This window comes from Micromys minutus, assembly GCF_963924665.1.
Source record: "Micromys minutus genome assembly, chromosome: 11".
Lineage (NCBI taxonomy): Eukaryota > Metazoa > Chordata > Mammalia > Rodentia > Muridae > Micromys > Micromys minutus.
The window spans coordinates 1786509-1802786 of NC_137980.1; the positions used below are offsets into that span (position 1 = coordinate 1786509).

The 16278-nt window shown below is 33.6% G+C and overlaps 1 protein-coding gene across 4 annotated transcripts in view; it reads left to right on the forward strand.

The window, feature by feature from the left end:
* MCTP1 (multiple C2 and transmembrane domain containing 1) overlaps positions 1 to 16278 on the forward strand; it is a gene marked incomplete at both ends in the record, with an annotated part of 533307 nt that overhangs the window by 290251 nt on the left and 226778 nt on the right. For 2 of the 4 annotated variants that reach the window (XM_080925322.1, XM_080925324.1), the window contains one exon: positions 4838 to 4876. The exons of 1 other annotated variant lie outside the window; for it this stretch is intronic. In XM_080925322.1, coding sequence (XP_080781448.1) covers positions 4838 to 4876 — 39 coding nt within the window. Of the gene's footprint in view, positions 1 to 4837; positions 4877 to 13577; positions 13638 to 16278 lie in introns of all 4 variants that reach the window. One more of the 4 variants, XM_080925321.1, reaches the window with a different exon arrangement.

Below are 16278 nucleotides of genomic sequence, written 5' to 3' on the forward strand. Positions count from 1 at the left end.
TGTATTGCTGAGAGAAGGCTTTTATTTCAGCTAACCTCGAACCTATATGCTTTCCTCATGAAGAAAAGTATATGCACATGGGACATTTATTGTAATATATTTAATAGTACATTTGTAGGTCTGCATTCTATACCTAGTGGATGTTCCATGTCTTATAAGGAGGAAGTATTCTCATGTTGATTTTATTCTAGCTTTAACATTGAAATCCTTGAAGTTGCTACAAATACCATTATATCACAATTAAATAATGATCTAACTTTCTTTGGTAGATTCTTAAAATCAGTGTCTTAATTATTGGCTATATTGTTCTCCTCAGAGACTTCTAACTACAATGGATAGACATAGCATTTTCTTTTCGTCCTTGGGCAATACATCTAGTATTAGCAAAGTATGGTCTAGGACACATTAGACATTTCCTATCTAAGAACAATCAGAGATTCATTATATCTTCTTCCTCAATTTTCCTATTTTAAATATAGTTTCTACCACTAATGTAAAGATGGAGTACTGAATTTTTATAAATTGCCCAGGAACAACTCTTACTCAGAAAAAAATTGAAGCTAAAATATAAGTGATGCGGTGGTCCTTAGTCTCTGTCAGTGTGACTGATGTATAGTGAGGAAATTAGGATGAGGTTGCTCCTCCACACAGAACAGTATGAGAGGACATTTTCTGTTCTCTCTGCTTACTAGCTCAGAAATAATTTATTTTGGACTTTTGGGATTCAGACTTTAGGTCAACAACCACACAATCCTTATCTTTTTAAAATTTTTTTCTTACAACATTATTTTTTTAAAAATCAGAGATACATGTACAGATTATTAAAAGCATTTTAGCATAAAACTATATAAATATAATTTTGTCAGTACTTGATTTTTTAAAGGTTTGATAGTATGCATTGAAATCTTAGTATTTACAATGATCATAAAGTATATGTAAAACAAAATATAACATGGAAATAGTCATTTTCTTGGTGTGTAATTCTTTTTATTTATAAAACTTTGCTAAATATTTTACATGAATTAAAAGAAAACTGATGAGTTTCCAAAACCGTAGCTAGTGTGTCCTAATAATCAAGCAGGAAATAGAATATTAACAGTAATAAAGTGTGATGAAACTAGGAACAGAACTGGACCACACGGGACTTAGTAGTACAAAGCACTAAGTTTCCAGCTACTTTGTGATTTCCATATTCACCCCTAAATAGTGACGATGCACTCCATGAATAATGCACTTGTGTTGCAGTAAATATTAAAACATAGAAATCATTTATCTTTTTACTGGCCCTGAGTTCTCACTTCTCAGGCCCGGTTTTAGTTCGGAGCGCCATGCTTCTCTGGCGCCCGGTTCAAGCTCCCAACACGGCCCAACTTGTCCAAGCAACTTCCTTCCCTGGGCGGTTTTCTACCGCCTGTTCTCTGCCTCTGTCCTGGGGTATTTCTGTACCCCAAATCCCGCACAAACACAACTCTACAGCCCGATAGCTTTTTATACAGGTTTATATGTTTAACTCTCAATCCACAAACCCCCTACACAACAAGATTACATCAAATAGACAAAGATACAAACTGCCCTTCATATAAGATGCTAGATCTATAAAAATCCCTACTGTTCATAGCTATTTAATGCCAATTAATGTCACCTGGGTCCAGCTGGTCCTTGGGAACCTCCATGTTACCACAACCTCTCACCTCTCACCTCTCACCTCCATCCTCTCCCCTCTCTGCCTCTCCAACATCTGACCTCTCTAGTCCTTTGACCTCTTAGACCTCCCTTCCTTCCACCCCCTCGCCCCACCCAGTCACTGGCTTCCCTTTATTTTACTAATTAAAATGGGAAGGTTCAGTTGGAGTCAGGTGACTAGCCAGCCCTTCTTGGGAAAGTGGAATTAACATTAAAATACAAGCAGCTTCGGGACAATCTACATTTCTGCCTTTTTGTCCAGTTAAAAAGTTTGTTTTTAACTATAAGATGAATATAAGTATTACTATTTTACAATCTATAAAGTATAAGACAGCCTTAACATCTAGCCTACCAATTTTGTCTATTAAATAAAGCACCCTTTGGTCTATCTTGAAAGACTATAGTTTTATATTTGACTTATATCTTGGTTTTAGATTGTATGTCATCTGAGATAAGTTTTTTCTTATATGGATAGCTCTTCTAGAAATCAGCCAGATATTAAAATCTGCATTGGATATATGATTATATTTTAAAATGTTCAGATGTGAACATATGTATGTACTTCTATTTGTGAGTCCCCAACATTGTGTGTACAAGAAACCAAAGCTTCTGTGGCAACATGTGGCTATTCTGCATGTCACAACTGTTATTTCTGTTTTGACTGCATGTCCTCTCTTGAATCTAAAAAATTATGTAATGCATACATGTGTGTCCCATGGTATTTTTGTTTGACAGTGTGAGTTCTTTCTGGTTCTTTTTCTAGCCAAGTTCAATACACAGCTTTCTTCATTGGAGAATTTGTGACATAAAAGTGAGTTAATTTGTGTTACATACTCTCTTAGACAACATAGATCTACAGATTGCTTGGATAAGGTTGAAAATTGGAAAATCTCCAGAAACATATGAATTGATACTATGTGGCTTTATATGAGTTATAAACAACTTTTATACTTTGATTTAATTATGATCTGTCTTCTAACTTTTATACAATATTTAAAGACATATCTAATTGTGAAGTGTTGAATGTGTGTGTTTTATAAGTTGTGTATACTATCTGTTCTGTGCTTTTTCTATATGTATATCAGCAGGATAAACTATTAAAAGTATAACAACAAAAGAAATGATATTTTAAACCTTTTTAAAACAATTTCTTCTACAGTTCTATCATTGATTATATTCTTATACCACTTATCCTTTTGTTGGCTTCAAGGAAGGTTGACTTGGGAACAAAGAACCAGGATGGTGCTATGGCTATAGACTGACACCCTCAAACCCTAACTCGTATGTTTTTTAGCTAAAACCACAGCTACTGAACAGAATTTAAGCCATGTATTTCTAGAATGTACTTGGTCTTTTATCTTCAACATTACCCAACAGCTGTCTTCTTTATTAGTTTGTAAAGATGGCAATGCCAACAGTTAGTCTATTAAGTTCATTTGTGTTTTTTTTTTCACTTTCTACTGAATTACTGTAATTGAGGTTTCTTTTTTAACCCAAGTCTACCCTTCTCAACATTCCCACACCCTTGTTAGCCTAACACTTCTTTCAGAATGATTTTATAGGATTCCATAGATGTTTAATGATGCTGACAAATAACCACTAGTTAAGATATTTTAAACTTTTTTCTTTATTCTAATTGATTTCACTTGTTTTGACTCAAAATTTTGTCTACAAAAATTGCCATGTTCAAATGCATTGAAACTATTTTCTGAGAAAGTTGAATCTTTGTTACTGGAGTCTTGATTGAGGAACTCTTGTGGATATGCCTAACTACTGAAGAATTTTGTTGCAGATGACCTTTGATAATATGAAGTTAGTGATCATCAGGTGCAGATAATAGTCACTCATCTACCATCAATAGCAAGTGTCTATTTGGTGTCTATGATGTCTGTCTCTCCAACCCAGTGGTTAAATGTGTTGCTTCAAAATGAATTGTACCTTAGCACTTAGAAAATATTAACTCTCTTGTAGTATTGATAACAGTATTTTGCTGTTTCCTGGTTCTATTTGAAAACCAATGAGTAGGATTTTTATAACATTTGGAAATCTGTTACTCTTTCATGTTTTGGTCAATGGACTTTATGAAGACAAAAAATTTTAAAATTTTGCAAGGTCTTTGGGAATGTCACAATTTTTCTATTTTCTATTCTAAAGTTGCTGCATAATTCCATTCCCAACTTCCATTCCCTCTGTATTAGGTCAAAGATGGCATGGTCTTGTGTGAAAATACTTTCTATCCTCTATTTTATGAGGAATGAGTGCTTTCTAGAATGGGCTGTCTTCATAAGGATAAAAGTGATAGAGCTCTTGACATTGATGCAGTTCCCTAACACAGACAGAGCAAGCTTTTCCCTAAATATTCCCCACTTTCCTTGTCATCCATCTTAAAGACTACCTTAAGACACAGTAGGACAAAGAGGAAGGGTTATATCTATGTACTTAAGGGAAATGCTTACTAGTAAATAGAAGAATTATTTAAATTTGAGGGAGGCTTTATACTTTATGCAAAAGCAAGAGACCAAGTTTAAGCACTTATAACAACTCTCCAGAAGGTTAAGTAAAGCACTGAGCCAGACTGAGCCCTCACAGTGACTTAAACAGCATATTACAGAGGATGTATTTTAGTTAAAAAAAAAAAGAATTAACTAACCTTTTGCTGTGTTAGAAACATTATAGACAACAATAGAGTTAATAACTAACTAAATGCATAAGTGTTTCAAAAATGTGGCCTAAGCAACAGCTTTTGGTATAGATTGAAGGAAAAAAAAATGTTATATACCCAATTAAGTAAAGTGAATCCTTAACACTCACCTCCAAATGGACAATTTCATGCAACTCAATTTGTATTTCTGATTCACAATTGACTAATTCCAATTACATTATATTTAAAATGCACTGTCTCATTTTTTCATAGAAAGAATAATACAAGTGAACTGTCACCAGAAAGACTTCTTGAATGTTAAAGTTCTCTATTACATGCATGTATGTGTGTGCACGTGCGCTTGTGTGCCTGTGTGTGTGTGTGTGTGTGTGTGTGTGTGTGTGTAAAGCAGTTATTAAAAGGACCAATTAATGTTACACTTCCCCTCAAAAACAGTGGCTGCCCTCTTCGGTACTGGATAAAAGATAATGTAATACTTTATTTCATTTACAGACAATGCTAATGAGGAAGAGTTGGAAAAGATCCAGTAAGGTAATTCTTAGCATGTGATCTTCAGCTTTCCTTGTTGAGAAGACTCTTAGCTGCTTTTCCAAATTCCTTCCATACCCTTCCAAGCTCTATCACAAAATTTCATCATTGCCGGTTACTCTTTTTTTCTTCCCCATAATCTTTAATCAAATCATGCAGCACTTCCTAAGTCAGTAGGAACCTCACTGGTCCAGAGCACTCACACCATTCTCCTGCTGCTCTCCAATCGCTCTCCAGCCTCATTCGCAGCATCCAGTCTCTACTATGTGCACAACAGGGTCTACAAAATCACTCTTCTCCAAGATGGAAGTGATGGACTGGGGCAGGGGTAACTCCAGACAAAGGGGCCATGAAACATTCTTTCATGTCATAGAAAATTGAGTATGGGTTTTATAAACTCACAAGTCCTTGTGTCATGGCACCTTGAGGACAGTTTTCCTCAAGTACCTCACCTCACTTCCAGAACAAGAGCCATGGATGCTCCAGGAATGTCCTGAGCTTTCCATATACCTCTTAAAATATGTAAGGAACATACTAAGCTTTCTAGTACCTTTGGTGATGACACAGCTCTTGAACATAAATATCAAGATGAAACTGAACTTTTAGATGACTGTGCTTTGAAACAAAGCAGATTTTCTTGGTAAAAATGATGTTTACTCAAATTTTTTTTTACTTAGAAGATCAATATTGCTTTTAATAGTTCTGATTTTTTTAGACCCTGGAACATTTGCAATCTTTCTTCTTCCATTCTGATAAAATCATCCTTAATTTAATTTGTTATTCTATTTCATAACTTTCCTTTTCCTTGTGATTTAAGAAAAATGTATAATAAGTATCAATTTATGTTTGTTATGATGTCTTAATCTGTTTTATAAAGAACTTATGTACCGTTGGCCACTTTCTAGTTCTTACTGAACTTCTTGCTGGTGAGCAAGAGATAATACTCAAAAAGCACATATTAGAGAAAGTCACTGAATATTTTTGAGAGTTCATTGTGGTCTCAATAAACAAAATAAAGCTTCGAATACTTTTAAAGAAATGTTGTATTGTTTGTCTTTGTAACTGTGCTTTAGAATTAATAGTATATTGAAAGCATTTGATTTTAAAATATACATAAGACTTTCCTCATTCTATGTTTTTATGATGATATATTTATGTAAAACCTTTTAACCCACAAATAATAGCATTATCTCTCTCAAATAAGTTTAACTAGGACTGGATATTATATAGTATTTGGCATTAGTTAGTATCAGTAACCTATTTTATTGAAATATGAAAGAGAGAAGTGTTGTTTTGGACTGTGTATAATGATAGGCCCTGAGATCTCAGCACTTAAGAAGCTGAAAAAAGAAAATAAAAGGCCAGCATGGGCTTGAGAGAAAGACCCATTCTAACACATATTCAGATAGATGGGTAGGTAGGTAGGTAGGTAGATAGATAGATAGATAGATAGATAGATAGATAGATAGATAGATAGATAGATAGATGATAGAGTATAAGACATTTAATTTATTTAAAATAAACTTAATGATAAAGTAAAAATAAATCCACATAATTTTCTTTAATCTATAAAAATTTAAATGAATAACAAATATATTATTTCCATTATTTTATATTTAAAATTCTTAGTGCTTTATAATTAATTATTAATTTAAACTTTGGAAGTTTGCCTCTGTCTAATTCAGGACTCTCTTGAGTGCCTGACAGGTTATATTTTGTACAAGTGTTAATATTAGACTAAGGGGTTTTTTAACTTGGTACATTTTTGTAGAAATTTAAAATGCAAACAGAATCAGTTCACTCATTTTGGGTTTTTTTTTCTATGAGAATATAATGAGTACTTGGTAATTCATTCAAATTTTTACTATGCCCTAAAACACATTTCATGTTCACCAGACACAGTGTTATATTTTAAAAGCCCATGAAAAACATCTTGTTTGTAATTATTACTTCCTTCACTGGTCTTCACACACCCCCAGATTGATACTGTTACTGAATCCTTTCCTCTAGGCAGCTGCTTCTGAGAGCTAGGGGTAAGTGTGCAGGGTAGATGGGCTTAGAATATGTTGCTGCTTTACCCTCCTAACTCTTCACCTTAAAAGCTATGTGTTAGTAAGGAGAATTCTCCTTTTGTTGTTTAAGAGAATGTCTTTGAGCTATACTCAATATATACAAATACAAGTATTGATTTTATCATAGTTATTTTCATATTTTGCAACTATGCTCACCATTGTATTGTCCTAAAGGAAAAAAATATTTTTCTTTTCTGGAGTCTCAGTTTACATGAACAAAATCTCTCCTTCTCAGGCCAGTCTTTAATATGAAGCTTGTCTTTGAGCACTGACTGAGGGTGCAAAAAAATCTGAGAGTCAATGCTTCTCAGTAAAGATTTGCACATAGCCAGACGTTGTTATTTATAGTTATCTGTGGCTTGGAGCATTTCTGTCTTGTCTTGGTTTCTTTCAGAAGTAATTTAAATACAGATGCAGACAGGAGAGTACTAAGGTGGTCGCCCTTTTGTCAGACAAATGTCTTCCTTGTGTATGAGGTGAAATACTTGTAGAATTTCCCATCACCTAAATACCTGCTGGTCATTTCAATATCTCCATTTTATGTGATGAGTTTTTAATTGATATTCAGCTGACACGGGTCTGCCAGTACCAAAATCTCTCATGGGATATTTTGCTACTCACATGCTGTGAAACAGTATTTACTATTGAGGAGGACATGGGGCAGCATACATGTTATTCAAGACAAATTTCTCTATCATTGTGGGTACAGCTGTTAAGACATTATAACAAGTACGGGAAATGCAGCTACATGGCATGTGCAGAGCAAGATGAGAAATATGGGTTAGATTTTAATTACATGCAAATCAGTAAATAATAAATCCTGCAATACCTCCTTTTCTGTAGAGACATCCACCACTACACTCAGTATGTCTACCAAATCTACTTTCTACCAGGCAGTTTAAATTGTCTCTCACACATATCTGGGATAGAAGTGTTATCTGAAGAAGAAAAGAAAATCAGTGTCTTCCTAAACTCCGACAAGTAGGTAATTATCCAGGTCAAAGAGCTACATTTATGTGACAAAATACGTTTCGACAGAGAAAAGGTAGCACTTTGAGTTGCTTCAATACTTTATTTTTTTGAGAAGAAGCCTATCATTGATCATTTATTTATGGTTAAATTAATTCATCAAGAATATTCCATGAGCTTATAACATATATATATATACATTTTATATGGTCAAACCAATAAAATGGAAATGAAATAGTAAAATAACTGTCTCTCTCAAGCGGCTTGCAGTTTATTCAGCTCTGCATGTGCCCGTGTTCTAACCCAGAAGAGAAAGTTTATAGTTTAACTGTGGTTAGGATGAATAATAAATAAGCAAGGCACTACTAAGCATGTTTGTGGATGACGTAGAATCACTGTTTTCATTCGGCCCATACTACATAGGAAGACCTTATCCTTCTCTTAAACAAAACAAAACAAAAAACAAAGTATGTGTTCTCAATAAAGTACTTCAATTATCTAAAAACATTATGGCAGGGGCCACACCTCTAGCTGACTTTATAATGACAGTTGATGGCTTCTGAATAAGATTCACTTTTTTTTTGTGCATGTGGCTTCTGATAGGTTGCCCATACCCTAGTGAATGGCCACACCCTTGCTCATATGGCCAACAGTAATTGGAGTTTGTAAGCTATTAGGTAAGCAAACAAACAAACAAAATAAGCAGGACAGTTAGTTGGGAGGGATATATATGTGTTGGTGGGTTCTGGGAAGGAGCTGGAAGTAGGTAGATGGTACGGTTGGTAATGATCAAACTTTTCAAAATAATAAAACAAAACATTATTTAAAAGAAGAGAAAAAGCTAATCGTCAAAATCTTAACTGTAACAAATTTTAATTTTTTTCTTTAAAATTGAGTTATTTTGGGTGATATAGTGTAGGTTATTGTGGTGGTATCTCATTACTAGATCTGTTCTTTGACATCCTACATCTCTTTTAGCAATATATCTTTTCATAAAGATTTTATTATAATCACTTAGCATGATTTTAATGAAATATGAAACACTTTACCCATTGGTTGAATGAAGCAGTTTTAATAAGACTTCTGGCAAAGATATCATTAATTTAAACTAGGGAACACTGAGCTCTGTAAGACTCCAGGGCATAGTTAAACTGGCACCTTGCAAGACATATTAAAAATGCATCAGTGACTTGAAATTCTTTAAGTGAGGGGACAGAAACAGATTTTTAAACACATTTTTAAGTATCACACATAGATATAATAAAAAAGGTATTAGTTAATTATTATTGGGTTGGTTCTTCTAAGACCTCATATTCCAATAAACAGGTGGTTTTTAAGTAAGAGAACTGAGCTGTGAAATGAAGACCATGGTAGGAGTTTCTCACCTGTGAGCGATCACAGTACCTTTACTTCAGCATATCACTTACAGTTCTTGGTTATGTCTTCAGATACAATGTTTTTAAGGAAGCAAACAATTAAAATTTCTTACCTTGGAAAGATTTTTATGCCCAACTATTTTTAGAAAAACTATGAAGTAATACTCAGAATTGAATGTTCTGAGATTCTAAAACGCAGCAGTAAACAAATGGAGAAGAGTAAAACAGCAAAGAGAAGTTCTGTCACACAGCATGTATTTGGAGCTGGTTAGATTTACTGCTTGTGTATTTTATAAATATACACTAACATGACTTTGTTCATTCTTCCAACTACATAGATCCATGGTTAGTTCTTATATTGAAATGATTTCTGTGATGTCTTTACAATATTTCCCCATAGACATGAAATTAGATTTTATGTACTTTAATTCATAATGATAGAGATTTGCTATCATCATAACATTACATTTGAGTGCTTTTGTAGCTCTCTCTGGAGCAAACATGGATGATCTGATATAAAGTCAAGGGATAAAATATAATCCTGAGTACAATATGGACCCCACCAAGCTTGCATCCCAAGACTAAGATGTTTATTGCATGATTGCCAATTGACCTTTGCTTCGTGGATGTGTCAACCGAACATCAAAGGGTTTCTCCATGATTCTTCCTGAGCTGATTAGAAAGGGGAAACTAATATATCAGTGATGGGCTGACAGGTAGGTAGGTAGATGAATGGAGAGACAGATAATAGAAAGATAGATTTATTCATTTTAAGTATTTTAAATACTCAAGTAAAAATAAACAATTTATATTTTATAAGGACTTTATTTACAAAAGCCTATTTGGCATGGTTACTCAAAGACTTAATCAATATTCTAACTTTTTTCCCCTAAGAGGGAAGTATCCCATGATCCTGATTTTCATGAACAATGATTTTCTGACCAGGAAACTTTGTGCAGCTGATTTGCATATGAAATATTTCTTTCAATTACTTAAATACCCAAAATAGCACCTTTAAGAAGAAATTGTGCTCATAGATATTAAAACTGGTTCAAGTAATCTAGACAACTGACTTGATTCTAACCCTTGAATTTTAGGGTTACAAACTCAAATTTTTTCTGTTATGATTATTTTGATTTTTGAAGGTTTCCCACATTATAATAAATAAATTTATGTCTTTTTTAAAGTTTTGTTTGTTTGTTTGTTTGTTTACTTATTTATGTATGAGTCCACTGTAGCTGTCTTCAAACACACCAGAAGAGGGCATCTGATCCCCTTACCAATGCCCTCATTGTGAACCACCATGTGGTTGATGGGAATTGAACTCAGGACCTATCTAAAGGCAGCCAGTGCTTTCAACTGCTGAGCCATTTCACCAGCCCCATGAGTTAGGTCTTAAAATCTGTATATTGATCCAATTTTAAAATATTATTTTAAATAAAAGGTTGATTATTAATCCTCATTCTGATAACAAAGTCTTAAAAGATTTTATGATTTATTTTATATACAGTTTGAAAATTAGCATCATAGGTATTGTTTAAGGAAAACATGCACTTCACTTTTATTTTTATTAAAAAACTTCTATATTTTTCATTTTAAAAATATGATTAAGTTTTAGATTTGCAGTTTTATTTTTCATCTTTGAGTAGAAATTTACTTACAGTGAAAAAATACTTTGAAGGCAAAAATGGACCTATTTGTATTTTACCAATGGCTCTTGATTTAAGATGATAAATTAGAAATCTCAATAGAAGCAGTTCAGTCATTCATTATTTAGGATAATTCTGATGATTGTCTTCTAGTGTTTGTTCAGTTTTCTTTAAATGTAAATTTATAATTTAGTACTTTCCTACAGCTTGATTTCCCTTACTCTGCTCTCTTGGCTTGGTGAACACCCAAGTGGTACTTACTGTGTACATGATGATTTGACCCAAGGCTTCTTCAGAACTCACAAATTAAAATCAGTACTTTTATTTAGAACTCGTCATCACCACAGCGTCTTCTTGTTACTGAGGTCATGCTTATTGTTCTGATTGTTGTTACTTTTTATTGTTACACTTATAGTCTTTATTATTGTTGCTTTTTATTGTTGCACTTACAGTTTTTAATGTTATTGTTGGTTTTATAGTTTATTTTATAGTTTATTAGTGTTGATGATTATTTTTGTTGCTATTAATGTTGCTATATTTTGGTGGGGTTTTTGTTGGTACTGTTGTTACCATTATTATTAACTACCTCTGGGTTGGTCTAATGTAAAATTCATATTAATTCAGAGCAATAAATGGCACTAAAAGCCACGTGAAAATTAAACTGCTTAACTTGAAATAAAGGCCTAAACTTACAAAAGAATGTGGTTGCACACTGAACTACAAATTGTAGCTGATGAGTGATAGAAATAATTAGACATGGCATAAAAGGTACCAGCTGATGACTAGGCTGGGTCTTATATATTGGGTAGATTTGTTTTTCAAACCCACATCTTTGGCATTTAACCACCCCAACCATAAAATTTATGAATATCTTTTTTTAATACTAAGCCAATAACAATTAAGTAAATACCTCTGTTCAATCTTAGTACAGCTTCAGCAGGTCACATGGCACTATATGAAACTATACATGAGTTAAAGCTACTTTGAAATATTTTCTTTCTGCTGTATTTAAGAGTAAATGTTTTGTCTCCATCTAAGATTGAAACTTACTTGAATATACAAATTTTGATACTACCTCAACTTATATAAATTATGTATATAAACCACTTATACCATTAGGGTCCCAGACTTAATTATTTAAATATGAAATTGCAACGTGATATTTAAAATGTCTTTCACATGCTACTAAGCTAATCATTGTCTTAAAATATTTATATATCAAAATAAAGAAAAATAATTAAAAATAAAGCATTCAACATCTCTAAAATACAAAAGATTCTTTAGGTTAAAGAAAAATATAATGAGCAAAAGGGACGGTTCATTGGATAAAGGCACTTTGCTATAGACCTTATGACCAGATATCAATTCCCAGATCAGTAAGATGACAGGAAAATAATGACTCCTGACATAAGAACACACACACACACACTAAATCAATAAAGAAAGAAAGAAGAATTGATATGCAACATAAGATTTATTGTGATCTTTTTTAAAAAATATGGTATCAAGAAAGATGACAGTTAAAATGTAAATGTACTTTTTTAAAGGACTCTTTGGTTAATTAGATTCTACTATGATATTGTGTCACATGAAAACTATAAAATGTAAATATAAGCAAATAGTCCTTTATAACGAATCACATGCTATCGTATATGGAAAATCTGGTTTTGGTGATTTCTACCATGAGCAGTGCAACTTGGCAAATCATAACTGGTTGCATTCGGAATATATGTGTGAAGCATCTCTGTCTAGTTTAAGATTGTTCACTTTGAAACATACTCAAAAACGTGTTTGGTAAATATTATTTTCTACTTTATCTTTTTCTGTTTGGTGAAAACTAAGGCTTTAACCAAATATTACTTATTTAACAAAACTTAACGAGTATTTATTATGCCTTGGAAATAAATAGAAGATGCTGTGCCACTATAATCTTAGTTGTTGTCACAAAATGGCGGGAAAATAGCATTGTGAGATTGCTCCCTCTTCATGATAATGTCCGAACTGAACAGTCCTAAAACTCTTAACAGTACCCCATGACTTCATTATAACTGATACTACAGGACAAAACATAAAACTTTGTAGTCCAAAGTAAATGTAACATAAACCCGTTTAAAATGTAATTAGGGCTGAGGGTGTAGCTCAGAGCTCAAATTAATGCAATCAATTGTATTACATTTATTGTAAAATACTGGGACACTTAAGAAATTTTGAACAGACTTTAACTAGATACATGTTCTATTAGTAAGATTTCTGCTTTTGTGTCTTAAAACAATCTCATAAACTATGGTTAGCACAATTGCTCTATAAAAGAAGCAATGTTACCTTCTTGACCTTAAATCTTTCAATGTGTTTAACTACTTATATTTTCTGACTGAGAGATATGAATGAGTATTAAGAGCACAGAGGTAAGTGTGCTTTGAAATACAGAAGCCTCATCTACTTCACCCTCACTGCTGTAGGCAACGAAGACAGAGTCATCTAGTCAGAGAAGAACCTATAGTTTCCAATACATACCATGTCTGGTTGTATAACTCTTGCCTTTCAGTTTACTTTGATTTGTTTTGTTTTGATTTTGATAATCATTAAGCATTGTCAAAAAAGCATCTCAAAAGTTAGCTAAATGTTTGTTTGTTTTTAGGAACTCTCAGAAAATGAAGTGTTTGGATCTCACTGCTCTGTGCAATCTTTCTTTTGGAGGGTAATATTGAAATACTTTAATATTAATATTCATGAGTTTTCCATTTGGGATAGTTACTTAGAAAATTGAATGTGAACTAAGAATGCTTGCTCTTAAATCTGCATCGCAGATAGATGTTTTCGTTTTCCTTCTCTACTGACTTAATTTGAAGACATCTCAACAAGTCTTTTATGCCTTCACTTTAAAAATACTGAGACTCTTATACTTTTGAAAGCATGCCTTTAAAGCTTTTCTTTGCAGAGACAAGTTTCTTCAGGTTTTAAGCACTGCAGTTCCAGATCCTCTTCCAGAAATAGATGGTTCCTATAGGAGATGTACAAAGGTTCTTTGTCCCACTCTAGAAGATGGGATTCTTTTCTGCTCCATTTCCACTCATAAAATGTTTACTCTTATTAAAGTGACCATAAGCAACATTTGCAGGAGATATGCAGTCATTGCTGTTTATTTTATAACAGAGATCACAAGCAACATGTCTAGCATGTCTACAGCAAATATCCATTGGTATTTCTTTGAAAAACATGAGATTTTTATTGTTAACTGTGCTTTTGATGTAAATGAAAAAAATATACAATTTCCACAGGATTTGCTTTAAATAGCATCATAATTTGATCTAATCTTTGGTGACTTCATCGTGAGCTCTGTCATCCACTTGTGTCTCTTCTGTAGCTGTGCATTATACACAACATTTAGTTACTAGTTTAATGTCAGTACCCTCTAATGCTATCCCTTTAAGACTGTTCTTGAAGCATCAACATGAAACTTCTAGAAGCTTTTCTCCTATGTCCGGGAACACCTGTGGGTTACTCAACCTGGGTTATGTCTCATCTCAATGAGATGTTTTTATCTCCCTATACTGTTATTCCTGAACCTCTAGGTTTCATTTCTATCTTCTCTTCTCCATCTTTAACTCTGAACTGATTAGCTATATCTTTTCTATTGCTATTTAAGTGGATCTTCCAAAAAAAATCACAAAACAAGACTTCATTTTCCCACTCACAAAGAACCATACACAACATGCAGTCACTGATAATTGGATACTAGCCCCAGAAAGCTCTGAACACCCAAGAAACAACTCTCAGACCATATGAAGCTCAAAAAGAAGGAAGGCCAAAATGTGCAAGCATCAGTCCTTCTTAGAAAAGAAAAAGAAAAAGGAAAAGGAAATAAATTGTGTATTCATCATATATTATTATGTAACAAATTTTGTGAGCTATAATTTTATAAAATAAAAAAAGACAAAAGCTATAATAGTCAAAGAAAAGACTCCATTTTCACCTTTGATATTAACTCTCCATTATGTTGTACCTAAGCCCCAGACACTGTTTAACTTACACATCAGACTGTATCACCTCACTGACCTGGGACAAGGATCCAAATCAGTGTGTGAGGAGGGCTATACATCTTTGGGAGACTGTTTTCTCCCGGCTTTTGCAGCTTTATGATGGTGATACCATCATTCTAGGCTTCACATAGCATTCTCTTTATGTGTTCATCTCTGGGTCTAAGTTTTTATTTTCATAAAATAACCAACAAAACCACATTTAGCCTATGATTTTTTTTTGTAGCAGTAGACATTGCAGTGAACTTGTTACATTGTTAAATCTTTGCAATTTTCCTTTCTTGGGTTCAAAGCATTGATATTAAGGAAGTACATTTTTCCCTTCAAAATTTTTTAAATTTGTGGAAGTGTCTCTTCAGAAGCTGTCAAGTGCCATGTTAACTTAGGCAAAGAGCCACTGAGTCACATCTACTCATTCTTGCCTGCTCCAACACACACCTCTTTTTGCAGCCTTGTATTGTTATGAGCTTGTATGAATGACTGTAGTGTGCTGACTCCATATATTATTATCAAGAAGCAATGAGAGAAAATTTGAGGATGAATCCCAGAAGTTCCTCTGAGGTTTACAGTAGCTGTTAACCATCTTCAAAAGCAGTATTTGGATCTATATTATCAGGAAGACACTTTGTACCAGGTTACAAAGCTCACTAGAGGCTTTGATCAGATGATGACTACAGAACCAATCTGTTTGTTGGCTGCAATTCACTGGAATAAACTCTTTAGGAAGAGGCAAGGATCAAGCATGTACCCGAGTCTGGGGTTGAGGTGATAATTCCCCCACTCCCTAGTTTTTGCAACATGAGACAGTCATCCTAGGTTGGCCTTATCTTTTCTTTATTGTGGCCTGTGGACCATGTGATTAAATGAAAGCATGTGCTGGAAATAGAGAAAAGAGATGACTCTACACAAGACTCATCTAAACATACAAGCCGTATCTTTCTCTCCAGTCTTGCAGGGTCTGGGTCTCATTTGGAAGGATTAAGATTTACACACAGGTAACTCGATCAAGGTGAAAAAAAAAAAGCCAATGGTCATTTGTACGTGCCAGAGAGCAGATTGGACTGTTTGCTCAGTCATAAGCTACCTCTGCACAGATCAGGTTTGATTTTATTTTATTTCATTTGTCAGTCTGGATATAGACGAGGAGGATATTTCCTGGTACTATTTGGTATTTTAAGTACTGTAATTTGTAACTCTTATTAAATAGAGTGAGAATTTTTATATGTATGCAGTTTGTACAGTAGAGCTTTAGAGGACAATACAATACGCACATTACTGAAAATATTCATCTGCTTTACTGAA